Genomic DNA, 24,210 nt, shown 5'->3' with positions numbered 1-24,210 from the left:
TTTGGATACCCCTCTAAGATAGATTTGGCCGCCCCTTCTTAAAATTTAATACTTAAATTTTTAGATTTTTGAAGATAAGGTATTTTTAAGTTCATGGAGGACCAAATAAGGAAATTAGTATACTTAAAAAAAGATTAAGAAACATACACAAAGGTACAAAAAATTATTAAAAGAAGACGACTGATAATTTTTTCCAATGACAAAGACGACATTTCAAACCGCCTAATATCTACGTATATCTTTCATGTAGGGACTCTTCATTCACAGTGGAAAGAAAGTAACAGAAAAAGAGCCCAAAACTTAAGGCTTCATGGGCGCGAGTGGACATTGGACACTAAATTACTCTGGTTTGGTACCCAAAGATGTTTAATTTTGTTTCATATTTGTTGGCTCATACACTTGTAAAGAAATTTTTGGCAAACTTGAACTTTTCAGATGCTATCTCGGAATAAATGTACGACGTCCGTCATACCTTTCAAGAATAGTTTGATAAATTTTTTTCTGTGCTTTATTACTTAAGGCGTTATTCATCCTTGTTAGCATAACTAAAGTTAGAGGACACATATTTTATTAAAACTTAAAATACAATACAAGAACAAAAATCATTTATATTTGAACAAAAATAATCACAATGAGGCATTTTTAAAAGAGGCTACATGAAACAACATTATAAATACATGAAATACAATAATAAAAACACAAAAATATAACATAAGATACAAAGAAAGGCAGTTTGGTAATTTATAAAAGAGTATTATTTTCCTTTAGGCTTTTTTCATCACAAATTAACTACAGGGTGATAGCAAAAAAAATAGCAAGAAATATATTTTTTTTTATAAAAACTAAACCTATTACAAAGCCGAGGCACAGGTATTTTATTTGTGGTTCGGTCTAAAATTTTGTTCGTTTTAAATTATAGATAAACTTCTATAATTCAAAGATTTAATTTATTATCATTAATGTTTATAAGTCACCCTGTCATTACAATATAAAGCACATAATTTGGCACATTAATAATTTTCTAACTAAACTTTTCTTATTTTGGATTAATAGTTGGATTAACACACCTAATATCTTCTAAATACTGACACCTTTACTTTGGCCTAAATGTATGTAAATTATTTATTTGGTAACATAAGGAAGGGGAGAGGTAATGTAGTTTTGTTCATGATGTATAAAACATGGAAGATTGCGTCCAATAGAATGTTCTTTTTAAATGATTTTCTGTTGCTATCACAAAAAGAAACCTCTTAAGCAATGATAATTTAAAATAATTTCAGTGCTCAATCAGCTACTTGTGGGAAAGCCCCGACAGGCTATCTACTATATAGCATAGAATGAAAGAAAAATGGGAGCGAGATAGAAACCTGAGAGAACTTTGCTTTACAGGTAGACACACAGACAGATCTGATTACTCATATTGTACTTGTAGCTTCGGCACTAAAAACAATCTACTAAAGTAGCAAGCTAAAAGAATTTTGTTGATTTGATTCTTCTTAAGATTAAAATTTTTATAGATTTATTTTAATTGTAATCTTTGATAGCGCAGCTACTCTATGGGTATATTTATACTAACCTGAGACTGTTCAAACTGTTCATAGCCAACAGCTGTACACGTGTAAACTCCCGCCATCTTTGGATTAAACCCGCGAATTTCCAATCGTCCCGCCAAATCAGTGGCTTGCCTGGGCAGGTCTTTTCTTATTCCTGGTCCAGACCATTTCACCTAAATTAGTATTGTTTTTAAAAAAGATTTACAAGTAAGTTTTGTAAAGCCTTTATGCATGCAAAACACATTGTATATATCCTCTTGTTCCTAATCCTATTGGCAGATCCTTAATCCCTGTACTGTAGGACCTGTTCTTAACTGTGTCCTGGCATATCCTTCATCCCTGCACTGTAGGACCTATTCTTTTCTTACCTGTGTCTTAGCATATCCTTCATCCCTGCACTGCACTGTAGGACCTGTTCTTACCTGTGTCCTGGCATATCCTTCTCTCTGCACTGTAGGACCTGTTCTTACCTGTGTTCTGGCATATCCTTCTCTCTGCACTGTAGGACCTGTTCTTACCTGTGTCCTGGCATATCCATCTCTCTGCACTGTAGGACCTGTTCTTACCTGTGTCCTGGCATATCCTTCATCCATGCACTGTAGGACATGTAATTACTTCATCCCTGCACTGTAGGACCTGTTCTAACTGTGTCCTGGCATATCCTTCATCCCTACACTGTAGGACCTGTTCTTTCCTGTGTCCTAGCATATCTTTCATCCCTGCACTGTAGGACCTGTTCTTACCTGTTTCCTAGCATATCCTTCATCCCTGCACTGTAGGACCTGTTCTTACCTGTGTCCTAGCATATCCTTCATTCCTGCACTGTAGGACCTGTTCTTACCTATATCCTAACATATCCTTTATCCCTGCTGTACTGTAGGACCTGTTCTTACCTGTGTCCTAGCATATCCTTCATCCCTGCTGTACTGTAGGACCTGTTCTTACCTTTGTACTAGCATATCCTTCATCCCTGCACTGCACTGTAGGACCTGTTCTTACCTGTGTCCTAGCATATCCTTCATCCCTGCACTGTGAGACTTTTCCTTATCTGTGTCCTAGCATATCCTACTCTCTGCACTGTAGGACCTGTTCTTACCTGTGTCCTGGCATATCCTTCATCCCTGCACTGTAGGACCTGTTCTTACCTGTGTCCTGGCATATCCTTCATCCCTGCACTGCAGGACCACATCGTCTCCAGGAAGAACCTGGAGGTCACCTGTAGGATACACTCGCACATTCACAGGACTACAATAAGAAAAATAAAAAATCAGGAAAAAAATGTTAGTTTTTCATAAATCAACAACCATTTCTACCGACAAATTTCTCCCTTCTTGTTTCTGGAAAACTAATTATTATTTTTTTAAACATGAAATTACCTTTCAAATTTTTCCGTTGTTGTTGATCTCTTCAAAACATGTTTCTTTCTGAATATATCAATTGTTAAGATGCTAATGATTAGTGATATTATGAATTTGTTTTTAGATAGTCTTCAATGGTTATATTTAAGCACTATTTCTAAGTTTGGATCATAATCTATATAAATCTATAGAATGACAGCAAGATATATAAAAACCCAGAGATGAAAGCAACTTCTATTAGCGAAGCTACCAAATTAATGACTATCAGCCTGTTCTTCTGTAAATCATAATTTTAATATTTTTTTCTCTGTCTCTTAAAATTTTATATTTTATTTCGTTTTAAAAGCTTCGCTATTTCAATTACTTTAGGACATACCTGTTCTTGTTATTATTAATGTATCTATTAGTAGTGTAATAGGGGGGTTCATTTTTAAAAGCGAAGCTTTTCTATAATTAGGGTCGGTCCGTCTGTACGTCCGTACGTCCGAACGTCCGTCCGTAACGGATAGCTTTTTTCGTTAATTTAGGCATGTTAGAATTGTCCTATCGATTTCAAATTTTGCATGGTGATTCCTTTAGTAGTTAGGTACGATTTAGAAAGCGTAGCAACTCTATAATCATCACCAAAATGTCCGTACGTCCATTTTAAACATGTTGATTTTTTTATTTTTTAGCAAAAAATTTTTATGTGATCTAATGATCTGATTTTTGGTATATTGATTCCTGGGACAACAAAGTATAATGTAATAAGTGAAGCAACTCTATAATCAAGTTCTAAAAATGTAAGTATGTCCATATACATTATCCTGAATCAAGCTGTTTTTCAACAAATTTACTTACAATTTTGCTTTGACTCTTACACATTTATATTCTGATTATTCAGTTCTGACACTATACAAGCGTTAATGTCCGTTTGTTCTACCGTTTCTGTGCTTCGCTTTTATGGATGTTGTCATCCTTGTTTATATTAGTTTCAAAAATAAAAAAATAAATGACAAATTTAAATAGGGAACATTTTGTTAGAGAGTGGTTGTACACTACCCTAAAATAGATATAAACCATCCCAGGACCATGAGAAGCTACACTTTAAAGGAGAACTTGTTCAGTTCAGAGGTTAACGAGATCCATCGGTACATACACACCGATACCCTGTTACTTTCATGTAGCTATACCTATCATGTCCAATGTAATTATCATCTAAATCTTGATTAACAATTTTCATATTATTAGCTCTAAAGTCTTCTTCATCGCTCACATAATCAGGATATCTTGCTCGGCTCTCATCCTGTATACAAAAAACTAGCGACTAAGCTCCAAGAGGCCTCAAGGGGCATTTAAGGTTGGGGAAATGATCCCCTCCTTCCTTACACAATTCTAACTTTAGTTTTAAAAAGAAAAGGTAAAAAAATGTTCTCTATGAGATTTTATAAGAAAACTCCTTTGATTATTGGGCATCTATGACCAAATAACTATTTTGTTAGCCTAATTGTGACGGATTTACTAAGGTTTTCAATTTCGGTGCTCTGCTACTTGTGAATGTTTTCAGCCTTGTCGAATTTATGGATTACTGATAGTGTTTTCTCTGTTGTAAGTTAAATCAAATTAAAATAAACCTTTTTCCGGTTTTAATATGGATGGAAAGAAATGATCCCCTCCTTCCTTACACAATTCTAACTTTAGTTTTAAAAAGAAAAGGTAAAAAAATGTTCTCTATGAGATTTTATAAGAAAACTCCTTTGATTATTGGGCATCTATGACCAAATAACTATTTTGTTAGCCTAATTGTGACGGATTTACTAAGGTTTTCAATTTCGGTGCTCTGCTACTTGTGAATGTTTTCAGCCTTGTCGAATTTATGGATTACTGATAGTGTTTTCTCTGTTGTAAGTTAAATCAAATTAAAATAAACCTTTTTCCGGTTTTAATATGGATGGAAAGACAGACTGACAGACATATGATGAAATTGAGTAATAAAAATAGATGCAGTATCAGTAAAGGGAAACAAAACTAAATCAATTTGATGATTTTCATATGATGATTTTATTTTACCTTAAGGAAACGAGATCGTTTTGATTCCAGGGTTGATCTTTGAGTTGGCATCTCAATTTGTTGATCCTTTATTTCATGACCTAACAGGCTCCAGGTATAGTAACTGGCAACTGGCCGTCTAATACAAAATTTATTCTTATTTTCGTGAAGACAAAGGGGACATTGGGCTGTTTATTAGACTAGTCCCCAAAGTTTTATAATAAAGTTTCGAGTTTAATTGAATTTTCATTGGTTGGTTCATAAAATTGAGTGTCTAAACGTTACAACCACTAATTGTAATCTACAGAAGAGGTAATTTTGTGTATCATCATTTGAGATGTACACTATTTTATAGGCCCTAATCTTATCCCTTTAGATCTTTGAGGTTAAGGACATAGACCTGAACCAACAACCATTAATTAAAACCATTAATTTAAAAGTTTAGGTTAGGTGAGATACATTGCAATCTGGCAAGGTAAAGGCACCGAAAGATAACTTTTGTCTTGAAACCTTGCATGGCAAATCATGTGCCTCACTGCCTACCTCAAGATTTTGTAAAGGTCCCAAACAAGGTTCCCATATACAATATGTGAATATTGTCCTTGATTGGCCCCCTTGCCTCAAAATATTTAAGAATACTATTCCTCGTGGTCCAAGTCAGGGGTTGGGCAATAGGATATTCCACAAGTTCAGCAGGATACTCCGGGTATCCGCCATCCTCCAGCAGGTATGGTGGTGGTTGACTGGTAATACGATAGGTTTATACATTTGTTAAATAGGAAGCTTTACAAAGTGTCTCAAAAAATCAGCCTTGTCACGTCATAAAAATTATCCATCTCTTTTTTTGGGGTTTTCTTTCCCACTTCTCCTCTCATCCCTCTTTTTTATGACGTCACATTACTGATTTTTTGAGCCACTTTTTAAAGCTCCTTAAATAGAGTTAAAAATGGAATCAGAAAGATGAATGTGGAGCTTCTCTATAACTGAAGTGTATTCAAACAGCTTTCTGAGAACAAAAATTTATGACATAAAGCCAAATTTTATAAATTTTCAGGCTAGCCAAGGAGTTAGGGTTCCTACATAAGTCTTATATAAGTCCTTGGAAACTATATACCTATTGGAAATTTTATGGAATAATATTTTGCTTACAATGGATTCGTAATATTTTTCTGATTCTAAAGGTATATATGAAGTAAACCCATATTTTTTATGCCTGTTTTAGGATATATTCATGTTAAAAGTTTTGATTAAACCGAGGTTTTAAAAAATCGATTTTTTCAATAATTTCCTGACAGAAATAAAAAAGTAAGATGTCAAATTAAAGATCTTAGTATTTTTGTTCATAATGGCAATTTTCTTTTTTTTATTGCGTTTTAGTACCTTTAAACCGACTTAATCATTTTTTTAAAAAACTTAAATTACTTAAAATTATAAATTGATCTTATAATTTTTATTTTTAGAAGATGATTAAAGTCCCTCCACAGATTATGACGTCAAATGATAGTATAACTAATGAGAGGCCAGCATAAACTTTACCATTGGTCAGTTACAGTGTATACTGGCCTCTCATTGGCTATTCTATTGTATGACGTCATAATCTGTGGAGGGACTTTAATCATCTTCTTATTTTTATGTCCGCGGAAAGCTGTTTATAATATAACTATTATAAAATTGTATAAACACCTAGGATTTGTATTGTATGAGAAAGCTGAGGGTGGAGATAACTTTTCAACAAATGATCTTGAAGAATTATTTCTTGATTCTCCTCTTGAATTCTATATCAAAGTAATGAATATATTATTATTTGGAAGTCACCAGATTTTTATGTTTTCTAATAAAATGAAACTCGCCTCGGGCTAAAATAACGATACACCCATCCACCCCCTTTAATCAATTCACTCCCCTTCTACTGTATGAACGAACTAACCAATAAACGAGTTACATGTTAGCAATCTATATTGACGACAATTTTTTCCCTGTCATTATATCCATGTACATTCTTTATCCATTATCAAAATAATAATGCTAATACTAAAAATAGAAAAAAATTAATTTTAAACAAAAAGTCCCCTTGGTGTATATATTGGGATAATGATTTCATATGCTTTGTATCCATGACCTTAGCTATCAATATTAGAAGCAGCATATAGGCCAGGGCCTAAAAATAATGATGTCACATTACAAATGAGTTGGCCAGTATATATTTTACAATTGTCAATTTAAATGTATACTATCCTATCAAGCTATCATTGGTCATTTGTATTGCATGACGTAATTTTTTTATAGGCACTATAAAGAGCTTGTTATTACTTACCTGAGAATGTTGTCTAGTATTTGGTTTACAGTTTATTTCATCACTATTGTCAGCACAATCATAATAACCATCACATACTTTAAGACGGTTCAAACACGTTCCATCACTTAAATGGCAAAGAATTAGTGCTTTCACTTATATGCATATTGTAAATGGACCCCCTATTTTTAAAATAGAAAAAAGTTTAGGGAAATAACTATACGGAGCCCTAGCCCTATCCATGCCCATTACTCAACCAAACATATACGCGACCGTGGCTTAACACGTAGCGCATCTCGACATACTACCGCAGCAAAACTAAATACGTTAAAAATAGTTCATACTATTACTATGTCCGGTGCGCGAAATTAATAGTTCGATTAGGGAGAATGTCTTGGTCCATAACAGGCGCAACTCATTACCATGCACAATTAGGGGTTTTCTAAAAATGGTCGTTCAATCAAAGAGTTGGTTGTCTGATGGGTGTTACTTAACCTAATACCCCCCGGGTATTTGGATAGAAAAGTAAAATATTGGCTCCCCTTAGTTATCCTTGGTTGTTGGACCTGGCGTTTAAGTGTCACGGACAGCATCCCCGCCCGTCTGAAGTAATTGATGAGGTAAAAACCAAAAAAAAAGAAAAAAATATTTTTTTTCTTCAAAAATAATTATTCCATAAAGAAGGTGTCTTACTTTTATTTTTATAGCTAGTCGGTGTTTTTAGTAAGTAGTAGATGTAAAATTTTAAGTTCAAAGTTTTTTATTCTCGTGGGTTCAAAAAATAGATTCTTTAAATAACTACTCAACAGAATTTAAAAAGTAAGGTGTCAAATTAAAGATCTTACTATTTTTGTTCATAATGGCATTTTTCTTCTTTTATTTTGTGGCGTTTTAGTACCTTAAAACCGACTTAATTTTCTTAAAACTTAAATTACTTAAAAAATAAGAGGTCTACAAAAAAACCGATTGCATATCTAAATTCTATGTATAAAAATAAAAGTTATGACACCTTCTTTAGAATTATTTTTGAATGTTAAAAATTAATTAAGATGACAGAATCAAATCTGACAAACCAAATAAATTGACTTGAATAGCAGCTTTGTTAATTGTAAAAACCTTACTTGCAAGCAAATTCTTTCATTTTATAGCAGTGGCAGTTTGTAATTTCATCAGATCCATCTGGACAATTTGGTGTTGAGTCACACAGATTTTTCTAAATACGGGGTGTTTTTTTAATAGGACAAAAGTATTGCTTAATATAACATCAGGTATAAGGTATAACCAACAAGCAACAAAAATCTAAAATAATGTTGCCCCCAACGACAGCAGAAAAACACGTATAAGTTTCGTGATTTTTTCCGAATTAATTTCGTTATTGGTATAAGCTGATATAACATACTTGCGATTGACAGAAATTAATAATCTTTATCTCAATTTCTTCATTGTGGTGGAGCAATTTGTATAAGAAAAAAATACTTGGCGATTTTCAACAAATTATGCCTTAAAAACCGGTTTTTCCAAAGTACCTATTTTTGGAAGATTTTTGGATCATGACCAATTTAATTTATACCCTTATTTATAAGCACTTTAAAAAGCTCCCCGTTAGAAGTTTGTTCTATTTTGGAACACAAAGCCCTTGAAGTTATTTATTGAAAAAGCGAAGCTACTAAAAAACTTACTATGTCGACGCAACTTCCATCTTTACAGGTAAATTCATTCAACAAACATTGGAACTCACAGTTCTGTTCATCTTCACCCTGAATTCAAAGCAAGAATGATTTAATCCATGGCAGGAAACCTCAGGAAGGGAGGGGACATTAGGCTGTTTATTACAATAGTCCCCAAAGTTTTGAAAAACATTTTTTTATTCGTTGGTATAACAGCATGAGGGACTTTTATTGAATTTGATTGGTTAGTACATTAACTTGAGTGCCGAAACGTTTCAACAACTGATGATAATCCTTAGAAGGGGTAATTTTATGTATCATAATTGGGGACGTACATCAATTTATCGGCCATTGTCTTATCACTTTAAATCCCTAAGGAAACCTACTATGTATTTCAAAATATTTCACTTTAATTATTTAATTTTATAAAGAATTTAGATTTTTTGTCTGAAGCTTATTATTTCAAAATCTACTGAACTGATTGAGTTCCTTATTTTACTAAAGCTCTCCTTAGGCTACTATACCGCTAGCTTGTCTTTAATAGATTGAATAATAAACTTACAGCACAGCTTCTATAAAATTATAACCTGCTGACAATCTGCCACTCTGTTGCAACGTTTATTTTGGGATATGCATTCTCCAGTGAAACATTTAAACTCGTCCATTCGGCAAATTTGACTCCTAGACAATAAAAATCTTTCAATTTCTATAATATTTCGTAGATTTAACATAAAATCAATATCATGGCACACTAAAATGTAATATAAAAAAGAATATTTATAAATAGATTTACAGCTAAAAATTATGAAATATTTTAAAAATACATATTCACTATCCGAATTGAATATTAATTCAAAAGGGCAATCTTTCTAAATTCTTCTCGTAAAACTAGCTGCTTTATCTTAATACATATTATCATTTTTAAATATCAGAAAAATCAACGGCTTATAGCAACAACGAAATTAATTCGGAAAATCACGAAACCTATTTCTTTATCTTAATTATCATTTTTTAATTACATAAAAATCGTTAATAACGCAGGAGTAAGGTAAAGCCAACAATCCAAATAAATCTAAAATAATATTTGAATGGCAGATAAAAAGTTCGTCAATTCTACTAAGTTTTGCTCCCCAACGACAGCTAAAATTACGCATCTAGGTTTCATGATTTTTTGAATTGATTTTGTTGTTAGCATTAGCTAGTATTAAGGTATTTTCTACCTGTATGGACAAAAGTCTTCATCACTGCCATCAGGACATTCCAGGATCCTGTTACAGGTCTGATTCTTCTCCAGACATTTACCTGACCTACACCTAAAAAAAACATTTCTCTTATGCATTCGAAACAGATTAATGTCCGGTGGATTAGAACCGGTTCTCATCCATACGAAAAAACTATGTCCAGCATCATATTTTATCCAGTTTTCTACGAATTTAAAAATGTACAATCATAAGGTAAAAACCAGTTTTTTTAGACTGTACCTTCTGCCTTTCGGAGCTAAAAAACTGGTTTAATCTTATAATTGCACATTTTATATCCGCGGAAAGCTGTTACAGGTCTGATTCTTCTCCAGACATTTACCTGACCTACATCTAAAAAAATACATTTATAGCTGATTTTAGAAACAGATGATAGTGCGTTAAAAAGGACGTCATACTGGCCTGCAATTGGTCAATTTAAATATATACTGTCTGTCATTTGTATTATATGGCGTCATTTTTAGGGACTCTCATCAGTTTCAGATTTTAAGCTGATAATTTGACCTTATTGATAGTTAAGATATTTACACAAATTGCTTTTTTAAAATTATTTTCTTTGACACTTAATATACTTACATATAAAGCTAATGTTTTTTTTGCTATTTGGAACAGGGTATGTTAGAATATTTACCTAACATTTGGGACAATCTATTTCATCACTAATGTTAGAATATTTGCCTAAATTGATCCTTTTTCACATTTGGGACATCCTATATCACCACTAATATTAGAATATTTACCTAAATTAATCCTCTTCACATTTGGGACATCCTATATCACCACTTATATTAGAATATTTACCTAAATTAATCCTCTTCACATTTGGGACACCCTATATGACAACTAATGTTAGAATATTTACCTAAATAAGTCCTCTTCATATTTAGGACACCGTATATCACCACTAATGTTATATTATTTACCTAAATTGATCCTCTTCACATTTGGGACACCCTATATGACCACTAATGTCAGAATATTTATCTAAATTGGTCCTCTTCACATTTGGGACACCCTATATGACCACTAATGTTAGAATATTTACCTAAATTGATCCCCTTCATATTTGGGACACCCTATATCACCACTAATGTCAGAATATTTACCTAAATTGATCCTCTTTACAATTTGGACACCCTATTTCCCCAAAAATGTTAGAATATTTACCTAAATTGATCCTCTTCACATTTGGGACACCCTATATCACCACCAATGTTAGAATATTTACCTAAATTGGTCCTCTTCACATTTGGGACACCCTATATCACCACCAATGTTAGAATATTTACCTAAATTAATACTCTTCACATTTGGGACACCTTATATGACCACTAATGTTAGAATATTTGCCTAAATTGATCCTCTTCACATTTGGGACACCTTATATGACCACTAATGTTAGAATATTTACCTAAATTGATCCTCTTCACATTTGGGACACCTTATATGACCACTAATGTTAGAATATTTACCTAAATTGATCCTCTTCACATTTGGGACACCTTATATGACCACTAATGTTAGAATATTTACCTAAATTAGTCCTCTTCGTATTTAGGACACCCTATATCACCACTAATGTTAAAATATTTACCTAAATTGGTCCTCTTCACATTTGGGACACCCTATTCCATCACCAATGTTAGAATATTTACCTAAATTGGTCCTCTTCACATTTGGGACACCCTATTTCATCACTCATATCATTACAGTTTGTTCTTCCGTCACATCTCTATTATAAAACTAATGATTAATTTTCGTCTGTAAAAAAGAATTAGCTATCTACTTGTTTTGCAGTAATTTGGTATCGTTTAATCTAGGATTTTCATATTGACATAAAAAGTTTTGCCCTTGGCTCCTACTAAATATAGAAGTCTAAACACTTTCTAACTGACCCTTTAAAACAAATATGAAAAAGCCACATAGACCAGACAGAAAAGGGACAATAGGCTGTTTAAATTACACTAGCTACCATACTTTTATAATAATGTTTTCTTGTTAGTTGGCTTAAAACTTTGGGGGGCTTAAGTGAATTTTGATTGGTTGGTTCATTAAGTTGTTTGTTCTAACGTTCCAAACACTAGTTTTAACTGGTAAAAAGGGTAATTGTGTGTAACATCATTAACGATGCAATGTACATCAACTTATCAGCCATTTTATTATCCCTTTAGATACCTGCACCTGGACGTTCCCTAATAATGAAGTAGCTAAAGGCTACTAAACTGTAACCCGCGACCGTGGCTGAACACGTAGCGCAACGCTCGTCGTCGGGAAGGCGATTGGTTCGAATCTCGGTCTAACACCTCGTCATAACTAAAGACGTTAAAAATGGTTCCAACTGCTGCTATGTCAGATGCGCGACGTAAATATTTAGAGTGGGGGGAATGCCTTGGCCCAAAACAGGCGCAACTCGTTACCAGCCATAGTTGGGATATCTCAGATAAAGGTCGTGCATCTCAGAGAGATGGTTGTCTGATGTGCGATTGGACGCTTTACACTGCAATAATAAGCGGAGTATGTTTCAAGGTGCATGGAGAGGTCTATTACCCGAAGCGACATCAAGTCCCCTAGAGTCATCATCATTAAACTGTAACCTGTGAGTGTTCAACACAGAATCCATTATCACATGTAAATCCATCACAGGTACAATTCCATTCATCGCTGCCGTCAAGGCATTCCACCCTCCAATTACATTCTACATCTTCGTCACTATAGCAAACAAATCAAAATTGGTCAGGGATACAAGATGAGGGTAATGGCGTATAAAAAATATCCCATCAAAAAATATATTGAGGGCACTTATGACTGTTGATTAGGTAGTAAATTAAATTTGTAGATATAATCTTACTTTTATGAGTATAAGGCAGTAGGGTAGGGAAATGGGGCATACAGCAAACCAAAAAAGGGAGGTTAAATAAATGAGAGAAAGACAGACCAATTTAACTAGTAGAGTTGCTATGATGCTTCTAAAATTCCTAATCACCATGAATTAAATGCTCAATGACTGGTCGGAAATTTTGTTATATGAAATATTGCAAGACAAATGAATCACAAGAAAATGAAGTTTATAAGTTTACCTATTAATGCAAGAACCGTCATTACATCTGTAGTCACATTCTATGTACAAAGGAGCAGCTTCACTGAAAATATTAAACGTTTACATAAGAGTAAAGATCTTAAGGACAAAGACCAAATTGCTGCAAAATTGTGTCATAAAACTGAGGAATTCTTTTTTAGGGTTTTTCTTTCCCATTTCTCCTCTCATCTCCCTCATTTTATGACGCAACTTAGATCATTTTTGACACAATTTTGCAGCAATTTGGTCTTTCTCATCTTAAGGTTAAACACAAAACGTGGTTAATGACATGAATGATTGTTAAATATTTGGGTTAGGTTTAGATTTCCAGCTGGTTTTTATAATTGTAAAAGGTTCATTTCTCTGATGTTGCAGGCGGCCAACATGTGGCTGCCAAGCCCTGCAATATCATAAAGAAAATAATTATAATAATTCACCTGCTTTCAATGCAAACATTGGTAAATCCCTTATCTCCATCCTAAATAAAGGGTAAATAAATATAATTTGTTCAGTAAATAATATTTGATAAATTGTTATATTATTTTAATTAATTTTATACCTTAAACTTTTTTATTGCCCCTCTCATCCAGATGTCAAAACGTATCAACTAAGATTTAAAGTATCTACGCTACAACAAATTGACAAAACAAAAAAAAAACCTTAAACTCCAGTTCTTCATCAGTCTGTTGTCCATCTTCGCAATTATTCACAATAGCTCTGGTTTTAACCTTAGATTGTATTATCAAATTATCATCTTTACAAATCTTGTTGGTTTTCTTGTGCTCAAATCAAATAGCCCTATTTTTTTGAGATTATGAAAATTCCACGTCTATAATCTATAATACAAAGTAGAACGATGTGTGTCTGTTTTTACCGAAGGATCTCGCTAACCGCTGAACCGATCGGGTTCTTCTTAACAGGTTAGCTTCTCATAGGTCCCGGGAAGGTTTATAACTATTTTGGGAGAGGGTACCACCACAATCCCAAGAGAAATCGACCTTAGAAAAAATTCCTCCCCCCCCCCAAAAAAAAATTTATTTATATTTTTAATTAAATTAAAATTGTAGAGGGGACCCCCGCCCCCCCCCCTTCAAAAAAAAATTCTCCCCCCCCTCCCCAAGTGTCACAAGAGGCGTAGCCGCTAGTGTCAACTATAAAGTAGCTTTATTAGTTAAAATTAAAAGAATACAACAGCAATATTTCCCTATGTATATTTTTAGGGCATGATTTTGCTTCGCTACATATGAACATGATTATCCTATTACATTTATATTATTATTACAATTGCACTAACCTCATAAGAAATGCCTCCCCTTAGTCCAGTCACTTCCAAATATCCATGAGAGACCATTTTTGTCTTTATGTTATTTAGACTCAGTTCATCCATCCTGTAAAAATAATATAAAAAAATATAGATATCTATGTAAACTATTCTGGTACCCAAAGTTTTATAATGACTTTCTTTTTTTCATTGAAGTCATAGACGTCCAAGCTTTTTTTTGAGGGGGGTAAAAAATTTTAAGGGGGGGTAATTCGTATTTGGGGGGGGGGGTAAAATTGCGCGCGAAGCGGGCCGAAATTTTTTTTACCCCTTCCAAAATTTTTACTTCTGGGGTAAAATTTGATTGGGGGGGGGGGGGTTAATTACCCCCCTGAAATCTGTTGGCAGGGGTAAATTTAGTTTAAATTTTATTAAATATTTAGTATTAAAAATGCGCACGAAGCGCGCAAAATTTTTTTTTATTAGAGATTTTTATTTTGGGGGGGTATTTACCCCCCCCCCCCCCAAAAAAAAAAAAATTGTTTGGAGGGGGTAAATACCCCGTCCTAAATGGTTTGAAAATGGGGGTAAATTTTAAATGGGGGGGGGGTAATCGCCCCATCACCCCCCCCCCTTGGACGTCTATGATTGGATTAATAACTTTTATTAAATCTTGATTGGTTGGTTCCATATTATCAACCAATAATTAAAATCTATAGAAGGGTTAATTTTTTTATTATTTATCGTCCATAGTCTTATTCCTTAAGATTTCTACAACTATCACATTGGAAAATTTTTTTGTTCTATAGATGGACCACAACCAAACTATTTTAAATGCTCATTTTATAATTGATTAGGTTAAGGAATGGTATGAGTGCCCCGCAGGATAACAGCTCACTGCAGAGGGCATTTTTAACTTTAAGGAACAAGAAGTCCACTCGTTTGTTTGAGTTGTTATGCCAAAGCTTAAATAATAAATAAATAGATTACCTTGAACAGTTAGAACACGTCCACACAGTATCAAATTTAGTTTCACCTAAAGCAAACAAGGATAATTAGATTCGAGAGTAGCTGACTAGATAAATTGACAAACAATAATCTGTATTTTTTCGTATCGCATACAAACCAATTTTTTGAAAGAGAAAAGTATTATCAATGCTTATTTTTAGTATGGTATAGTTAAGTAAATGTTAGGAAAGCTCAGTGGTAGTTTCCCTGAGGGATAGGGTTCCAAAGAGTTTGTGCCCCTTGCAATGTCTAGAAATAGATTTTTTCTTCAAAAATATATTAAAATTGAGGATGGTTTTGATAGTCCAAAAATTGGTTGAAGAGTAAAATCTAAAACTGTTCGATAATTGTAAGTTAAATGTAAATTAAACAAGGATGACAAAATCAATAATTAGCGAAACAAAAGAAATATTTATAAAAATACAAACAAGGAATTGGCAAAGCAAACTCAAGAAAATTAGAGAGAGAAATCACGAAACCTTTCTAACATTTTTTATTAAAGATACTGATGGGACAGTTGAAAAGAAAATTATCTTTTATAGGGGCCGAGAAAATCAAGTTTCCTTCCAAACCTTTCGTACATACAAACGGACATTTCAAATTATAGAGTAGATTCGATACGAAAAAGTTACCAGTATAAGGACAAGGATAAGAATATTCCACCATTATGCTTCCTGTTACAGTGTCCTGTAATTAAGATACATCTAAAATTTAAGAATATAAAAGTAATAGGATAGCTTTCTGCTGTCTCTGTGTTTGTCTTCTCCTGGACCCCCTTTACAGCGAAGCTTCTTATAGGTTTAGGTTTAAAACTATTTTAGCGGATGGTACCTGACCCTCCTCGAACAAAAATACCCTTCTTCAAATAATTTACTTTGCTCTCATCAACTAAAATTTAAAGTGTAGGTCGACTTGCCCCATTTACTTAAGTGCTTCTAGAGGCCACTAGGAAGCCGAAATAAATGTATGTAGTATCAAATAAAATGCCTTTAATTTTGCCAGTGGGTAAATACAACTTCCTACTATACGCTTCTGTGTGTATGTCTGTTTATCTTTCTGTCTGTTTGTTTATCCATCTCAGGCTCTGCTTGTCTTTATTACCCTCAATGTGATGTCCGTAATATGATGGTCTGTCTGTCTTCATTTTACCTTTCTGATTGTTCCCTTTATTCCAATAATTTTTCTTTCATAATTCCCCCCCCCCCCCCATGTCATAATTAGATGGTGGTTTATAAATTAACAGAAGAATTATAAAATCTCACCTCCCCTCTCCCCCAAATAAAAGGCTTAGACGTCCTTCCCCTATCCGGCAATTGTGACAATCCTACCTTTAATCTGAGCTGTCTTGGTGCAGAACCCCTCTGACCCAAACTCTTGACAATTACAGGAAAGCTTCCCTCACCAAACTGTTCAGATCTGGTCATAGCTGATACGGATATCATGTATTCATTACCTAATAAGAAATTTAGTGAAATAAAATAAACATTGGAAAGGAGAGAACAAAATATGATAAAAATTGAGCTGATTTCTAATTAAATTTAATAAAGATCTAAGTACCTGTGTTTAGTGCCCTAAGAAAATGGGGACATATGTCACCGCTTTCGGCCTACCTATTCTACTGTCGCCATAGTAGAGTGAAAGAGAAATGTAAGGGGGGAAGAAATCACCTTGACACGAGATAGGGTATAGGGTATTTCCTTACGTCAATACTCCAATAGAATAGGTAGGCTAAAAGCAGTGATATCTATCCCCATTTTGCAAGGGCACTATAGACAGCTACAAGATCTTACAGTTACAGTCAAGAAGTCGAAAAAGAAGGACAAACGTACATAACCTCTTTAATACTTTATAGAGTAGCTATGCAACTAAACTAGCCTGCTGTAATATTAAGAACTGTGGCTGTATCATTTCCAAATAAAGAAATTTCTTCATGCTCCACGCATCCCTGCACTTCCTCCAATATTTCACTACATCCTAAAGCAACAAGGATGACAACATTTATAAGTAGCGAAGCAGAACGATAATCATGCATAAAAGACATTGAAAATATTTTTTCTTTATATATCAGAAAGGTATTGTGATTTATAGTCTCTAAAATTCATTTTGTCTGTTTGTTCTTCCGTGATTTTTAAGTGCTCTGCTACTTATGCCCAGTTCACAAATAACTTTTTGTGCTCGACCGATTTTTTCAATTCAGTAGATCAACCTATACAAGTACAACCAACAAATACCTTTATAAAATAGGTCAACCTAAAGCTTCCATAGGTCGACCAAAAATTCCAGAGGTCAACCTATGTCTTTTATGAACTAGGCTTTAAAGTTTTTTGGTTTGTACTTTGTGTTTTACTTTAGATTATTTTGGGTACAGTTATAGCACCGCAGGGTTAGGGCTCCTGCAAATGTTAGGAGGGGAAAGGTTTCTGTGCTCGCAGGGCACTTTGAAGGAAAAACTAAATGATACCAATACAATATAGTTTTATGGTATTACCTTTAATAGCTTTAACTGAATTTTTACATTTTGATCTCAAAATAACCTAAAAATAGAATAATAAATTAGATAAACAGAATAGTAACCTAGATGGACAATCAGACACTATAATCAAATATGTATAGCAGACGATAGTTTTGTTAATATTTTTTTTGTCAAAAACGTTTAAATCCTACAAAATAAAAGCTTTTTCAGCTATTAACTGTTGTTCTAGGTATATTTACCTTATAGCTTTGTATTTGTCCTCTAGGTTGCATTGGAGGGTTCCATTCTAAGCTTACTGTTGTACTTGTTATATTTACAGCCTAAAATATTTTTTTTAATTTTTTGGAATAATTGGAAAAAAGTACACTTTTCACATGATAGTGTTTTTATATATCTTTCTATCTATCTATCAACCTATCTATATGTGTGTTTATTTGTGTCTTTCTTTCTGTATACCTTTCTACCTGTCAGTCTATTCATTTGAATGTCTGTCTGTCTATCTATCAATGCCTTAAAGTTCTACATAAATAGGTATTGAGGATTTAAAGTAAAGAAATGTAAACTCTAGAGCTTCTATTGTCTTCTCTAGGTACCTTAAACTCTGTAGGTTGTGAGGAAATACAGTTAATAACTCAATTTGCTCCTCTACGTACCTGTAACTCTATAGGTTGTGAGGCAATACCGTCAAGAGTGGTAAACTCTACAGTTTATAACTCTATTGTCTCCTCTACTTATCTGCAACTCTAATGAATGTGAGGTAATACCGTCTACATAGAGAGGAAAACTCTACAATTTATAACTCTAATGTCTCATCTACGTACTTGTAACTCTAATGAATGTGAGGTAATACCGTCTACATAGAGAGGCAAACTCTACAGTTTATAACTCTATTGGTAATACCGTCTACATAGAGAGGAAAACTCTACAATTTATAACTCTAATGTCTCATCTACGTACTTGTAACTCTAATGAATGTGAGGTAATACCGTCTACATAGAGAGGCAAACTCTACAGTTTATAACTCTATTGTCTCCTCTTTGTACTTGTAACTCTATAGGTTGTGAGGCAATACCGTCAAGAGTTGTAAACTCTACAGCTTCTAACTCTATTGTCTCCTCTAAGTACCTACAACTCTATAGGTTGTGAGGCAATACCGTCAAGAGTTGTAAACTCTATAGTCTCTTACTCTATTGTCTCCTCTACGTACCTGCAACTCTATAGGTTGTGAGGCAATACCATCAAGACTGATAAACTCTACAGCTTTTAACTAATTGTCTTATCTATGTACCTGTTACTCTATAGAAGTGAGGCAATAATATCAAGAGTGGTAAAATCTACAATTTATAACTCTATTGTACCCTCTACGTACCTGTAGCTCTAAAGGTTGTGAGGCAATACCGTCAAGAGTGGTAAACTCTATAGTCTCTAACTCTATTGTCTCTTCTACGCAACTTGATATAGATGATGAACACATATATCTAAATAAACAAGGACAATTTTGTCTAAATGAAGTGCATCAATTAAAAATCGACAATGCAATAATGAAGATAGCTTATTACAAATAATGACACATACAGTAAATGTAACGCTTATAAAAAAAGTCAGGTAAAATTAGAGTATTTTTTCGTCCTGAAAGAGAGAGAGGTACTTTATGTTAAAATTTGATTGGTTGGTTCAAAACTCACAGTGTCCAATCTTTTCAACCAATTATTATAATCTATATTAGGGCTATATATGATGTATGTATGTCAGTTTATTGCCCATTATCCCTCAAGATCCCTGGTATGTTAGTACGGACATGTTGACATTTTCAAATTATACAGTAGTTGCACTACTTCAAATATTACTGTGTATTAGGTTCGAAACCGTCCAAAATGACAGAATTATTCTTGTTTAGCTGAATTTCAAAGGGTAGGATATCGGGAACTATTTCATCTAGAAGTAAACAATTATTATAATGGAAATAGAATATACGTTCTGTTAATATTATGTTAGGTGAAAAAATGTCGTCAAATAAGGTTGCTAACATGGAACTCATTCGTTTTTCAGTAGGAGGGGAGAGGATGGGGCAAGGTGGGTGGCTGGGGGATATAGTTATTTTAGCTTGACTTGTTTAATTTTTTAGCACATATTTAAAAGCGAAGCATTTCTATAATTAGAATCAGTCTGTCCGTAACGGATAGCACTTATCGTTAATTTAGGCATGTTAAATTGTTCTTTGATTTCAAACCTTGCAAGGTCATTCATGTAGTAGTTAGGTACAATTTACAAATCGTTACCAGAATACTGATCCCTATTACAACAAGGTACAATCTTAAAAGCGAAGCATCTCTATAATCAAGTCCTAAAAAGGTAAGTATGTCCTTGTTTTTAAAAAAGTTTTACCTTCATCAAAACCCAAAATCTCACAATTGACGGAAACATCACAAGGAACCAGAAACTCATCGCCTATAAAGAAAATTAGATTTGTAATCTACTCATTCACTTTTTAATATAGAGTTGCTACCCTTCTAGATTTTGCTCAATTGTGTCAGGAATCGTTTAGATCAAACAGCTCTTTTCACTTACAAACCGCTGCGGCGATAAAGGCGTGATGGACAAATTACAAAACTATTTCATCAGCAAAGATTTTCTACAATTAAGATGTGTACGTCTTATGACGTAAAATAACAGTAAACTCTGAATTATTTTTTTACAAAGGCTTAATATAAACACCAAAATATATTGTTTTGGCGGTTTCCTTAATTTTTTTAAATTAATTAATTAATATCAAAATAAGGGGGGGGGTGTTAGTTTTCCATTTGTTTGTTTATTAATTTAGGTCAGGTTAGGTTAGGGCTCTCTGAAAGGGAGTAAAGGAAAACAACCTAACCCACCCTCATTATTTCAATTTATTTTAAAATAAAGGGGGGGGGGGTGTAGATTGCATTGCTTAAGAAGGTATTTGAGGAAAGGCACCCATATGTGATGGTATTGGTAGGTTGGCTGCTTTTTGGTGGCTAGAAACTAGCTGCCAAGTACTGTTTCATACCTTGGAGTAAAGCTTCTACTGAGTTATTTCTGATGTCGCTGAAGTATAATCCTAGCTCGGACTTTGTCATAATGGGCACTACAAAATAAACAAAACAAAAAATACATAGATTTATAAAAAGATACTCTCTATTGTCAGGGATCTAAAGGGATAAGACAATAGTCTATAATTTAATGTACATCCCAAATGATGATACACAAAATTAACCCTTCTGTAGATTAAAATTAGTGGTAGAAACATTTAAACATTCAACTTAATTAGCCAACCAAAGAAAATGCACAAAATTCCCCAAAGTTGTCAAGTCAACGAATGAGAAAACGTTATTAAAAAAAACTTTGGGGATTAGTGTAAAAAAATCCGTCCGACAGTTTTCCCAAAGTCTGTGTTGGCTATCAAAAGGCATTGTTTCGAACTCGATACAACCTTGCATTACAAAAATCGACCCTTATCTCACACTTAATAATATTTGAATGATATTTTTTAGGAGGTTTTACTTAAGAGATGTCCCTTTAGTACGTTTGTCCAATTAGGAAGTTTGTCCATTTATGAGGTTTTTCGGTGTACCAAAAAATCCAATAGCCCCTTAAAATTTGAAAAATCATTACATGATATTTTACCTAATTCAGAAGAATAATATTTCTGCCCATTTTCATCTGATCCATTCACTCTTATCTATACAAGTATGATAGCATCAATATGTAGCGATGCACGAAAATTCAAACTATATTATTAAAACAGACCAATTGGGTTGATTGCTTCAAGTTGTTTTTCAAAAGTAATGCATTCACAGACAAGTTCCCTTTCCCTTTTTTCAAAAACCTGTGTATGCCACTGATTCAGTATGTATGATAATTAAAAATATCAGTTCTTCATTCGTTGAAATAGTTTTAAAGCCTTTAAAAAAATAAAACTATAAGAAAACTAGAGACTGACAAACATATTAAAGGTTAAGACTAGTAGAGTAGCTCTGCAGCCGCGCGTCAGCTTCGTGTAAGCCTCAGTGAAATCATTATATTATATAACTTTAAAATTCAACTGGTTGTCTAAACCTTTTCCTAAACAAACAATCCATCTTTACAGAATTTTATTTTTTGCACACAAGCGGGTTTAAATCTAAGGCGTATGCCCGGCTGAGGCGCAGCTGCCGAGCCCTTATAATTTCCTACCTCGTAGCTCGTGCTTGTGGTTAGGTTTGATATTTTCAGGGAGGTCTCATTAGGATCAAAGGAATATTCTGTCATACAATCCACAGTATCTAAAGAGACAGCTATTTATTTATGGATGCGCAACAAATGGAGAAGTAGATTATAGTGTCTATAAAAAAAATGACGTCATACAATACAATTATAGACTAGTATATTTTTTACCATTGGCCAATTAAAATGTATACCGGCCTTTCATTGGTCATTTGTATTGTATGACGTCTTTTTTATATCCAAATGAAACCTATGTGAGACCTTAGGCTAAATATGCAACGGAAAGTGTTTTACATGTAGATGCTAAAGATATTGGGACTTATAATTGTGTTAAAAAAAATTAAACATTATTGGTTCTTTAAAAATAAATTTTCTTTATGGGCTAAAAGCCTTAAATTATAAACTTCTCAATAAACCTTAGTACGTTTTTTTTCTTTTGTGCTAACTAAACTATAAAATCCTTATAATAAAGTGACAGGATGTTTGTGTGTTTGTATGTTTGTACCGAAGGATCTCGCTAACCGCTAAACCGATTGGGTTCTCCTTAACAGGGTAGATTCTCATATGAGCCGGGAAGGTTTATAACTATTTTGGGGGAGGGTACCACCACCCTCCCTAGAGAAATTAATTTTTTTTTAATTTCTCGACTTTAGAAAGAGAGTTAAACGAAAAATAAACGTCAAACGCAAAATAGCCATATTCTAAATTTTAAATATGTATAAAAAAAACATTTAAAGTGCCACTAGAAGCCTCTAGGGGCGTAGCCGCTAGTTGTGTATATTACAGCGAACTACTCTTTCTTAGGTAATGGTTATACGTCTTTCTGTCCGTGAACGAGTAATGCAAAATAAATAATAAATACTTTTACCTGTACTTTCACAAGTAACTTCTTGCATAAAAACTAAAATAAACAGAGGAGTAAGTTTGATACTTTTATTAATACTAGCGGCTTCGCCCCTAGCCTCTAGGGGCTTTGCCCCATGAGGTAGATTTTAAAAAAAATAAAAAAAATTTCGGGTGCCCCAAACCATTCTCCCCCTCCCAACAATTTTTTTTGAGGGGGGGAGAATTTCATTTTTGGGGGGGTTGGGGGTGTCCCACCCCCCAAGAAAATAGCTTAAAATCAAGCTACTTTGTATCATAGATATCTATAATACAAAGTAGAATGATGTCTGTCCGTCTGTCCGCCCGTCCGTCTGTCCGTCTGTCCGTCTGAAGCTTAAGATCTCGGTAACCACTGAACCGATTGGATTATACTCTTCAGGGTATATACCTACTGGTCCTGTGGTGGTTTTAGGCTATTTTCTTGGGGGGTGTAACACCCCCAACCCCCCCAAAAAAACAAAAAATTCCCCCCCCCCCATTTTTTTTTTGTAGGACACTGTGGGCTACAATTGAATCAAGACAAAAGTAAGTGCCGAGCCCTGGGACCTATGTAGGGTGAAAATATACATAAATCCTTGATGATTCCAGGTGGAGACAAAATATTTTAGCGGGGTCTTTTGGTTTTTTTTCAATTTAAAGTTCTGAAAAAAAATTGAAAAAAATATGAAAATCTTTAATAAAAAACAAACAAAAAATAATTTTTAATATTTTTTTTTATTTAAAGATACAAAAAACTTATATAAATGCTATAAGCTTTAAAAAAATCACAATTTTCAAATTTAGACTTTCAATATAAAGATTTATAGAAAAAACCTAACAACAAATTCTAACATATTTCTGATCAACATAGCAATAAAACGTCTTTTGCAAAATCTTTATCATCAAAAATAAATAGCACTTACTAAAGACTTTTTTTCATTTAAACTTATACTTTTCATATTAATCAACTTTAAAGATTGATTTTTTTTTAAAGAAAGGTTGCGTGATTTTTTAATTCATAATTAATTGCCTAATTTTGAGATTCAGATAAAAAACTTTACTGCTTTATATCATTGGATACTCTGCTAGCAGCGGCTACGCCTCTAGAGGCATATAGGGACCCTTAGGTTGGGGGGGAGAACG

At 33.6% G+C, this 24,210-nt stretch overlaps 1 protein-coding gene across 1 annotated transcript in view; it reads right to left on the bottom strand.

Moving 5' to 3' along the window:
* Positions 1–551: 551 nt before the first annotated feature.
* The window catches only part of LOC145326519 (uncharacterized), a 71,708-nt gene continuing 48,049 nt past the window's right edge, over positions 552–24,210 (bottom strand). Inside the window, exons 35-67 of the mRNA XM_080169890.1 lie at positions 23,072–23,104; positions 22,174–22,262; positions 21,625–21,679; positions 21,008–21,085; positions 20,362–20,424; positions 19,824–19,911; positions 19,346–19,454; positions 18,216–18,296; positions 17,992–18,037; positions 17,379–17,477; positions 16,832–16,956; positions 16,136–16,190; positions 15,486–15,531; positions 14,529–14,622; positions 13,894–13,962; positions 13,672–13,712; positions 13,236–13,298; positions 12,753–12,867; positions 11,844–11,890; positions 11,570–11,599; positions 10,120–10,212; positions 9,487–9,580; positions 8,912–8,989; positions 8,354–8,445; positions 7,254–7,359; positions 6,623–6,714; positions 5,586–5,682; positions 4,961–5,080; positions 4,084–4,196; positions 2,930–2,977; positions 2,699–2,798; positions 1,577–1,726; positions 552–1,103 (exon numbers count right to left, since the gene is read on the bottom strand). Of these exons, the coding sequence (XP_080026016.1) occupies positions 1,068–1,103; positions 1,577–1,726; positions 2,699–2,798; positions 2,930–2,977; positions 4,084–4,196; positions 4,961–5,080; positions 5,586–5,682; positions 6,623–6,714; positions 7,254–7,359; positions 8,354–8,445; positions 8,912–8,989; positions 9,487–9,580; positions 10,120–10,212; positions 11,570–11,599; positions 11,844–11,890; positions 12,753–12,867; positions 13,236–13,298; positions 13,672–13,712; positions 13,894–13,962; positions 14,529–14,622; positions 15,486–15,531; positions 16,136–16,190; positions 16,832–16,956; positions 17,379–17,477; positions 17,992–18,037; positions 18,216–18,296; positions 19,346–19,454; positions 19,824–19,911; positions 20,362–20,424; positions 21,008–21,085; positions 21,625–21,679; positions 22,174–22,262; positions 23,072–23,104 (2,645 nt within the window). The 3' untranslated portion in view covers positions 552–1,067. The remainder of the gene's footprint in view (positions 1,104–1,576; positions 1,727–2,698; positions 2,799–2,929; positions 2,978–4,083; positions 4,197–4,960; positions 5,081–5,585; positions 5,683–6,622; positions 6,715–7,253; positions 7,360–8,353; positions 8,446–8,911; positions 8,990–9,486; positions 9,581–10,119; positions 10,213–11,569; positions 11,600–11,843; positions 11,891–12,752; positions 12,868–13,235; positions 13,299–13,671; positions 13,713–13,893; positions 13,963–14,528; positions 14,623–15,485; positions 15,532–16,135; positions 16,191–16,831; positions 16,957–17,378; positions 17,478–17,991; positions 18,038–18,215; positions 18,297–19,345; positions 19,455–19,823; positions 19,912–20,361; positions 20,425–21,007; positions 21,086–21,624; positions 21,680–22,173; positions 22,263–23,071; positions 23,105–24,210) is intronic.

The sequence above is a fragment of the Acartia tonsa genome, chromosome 8 (assembly GCF_053477335.1).
Source record: "Acartia tonsa isolate MP-2025a chromosome 8, ASM5347733v1, whole genome shotgun sequence".
NCBI lineage: Eukaryota > Metazoa > Arthropoda > Copepoda > Calanoida > Acartiidae > Acartia > Acartia tonsa.
This window is presented reverse-complemented; position numbering and strand designations above follow the sequence as displayed.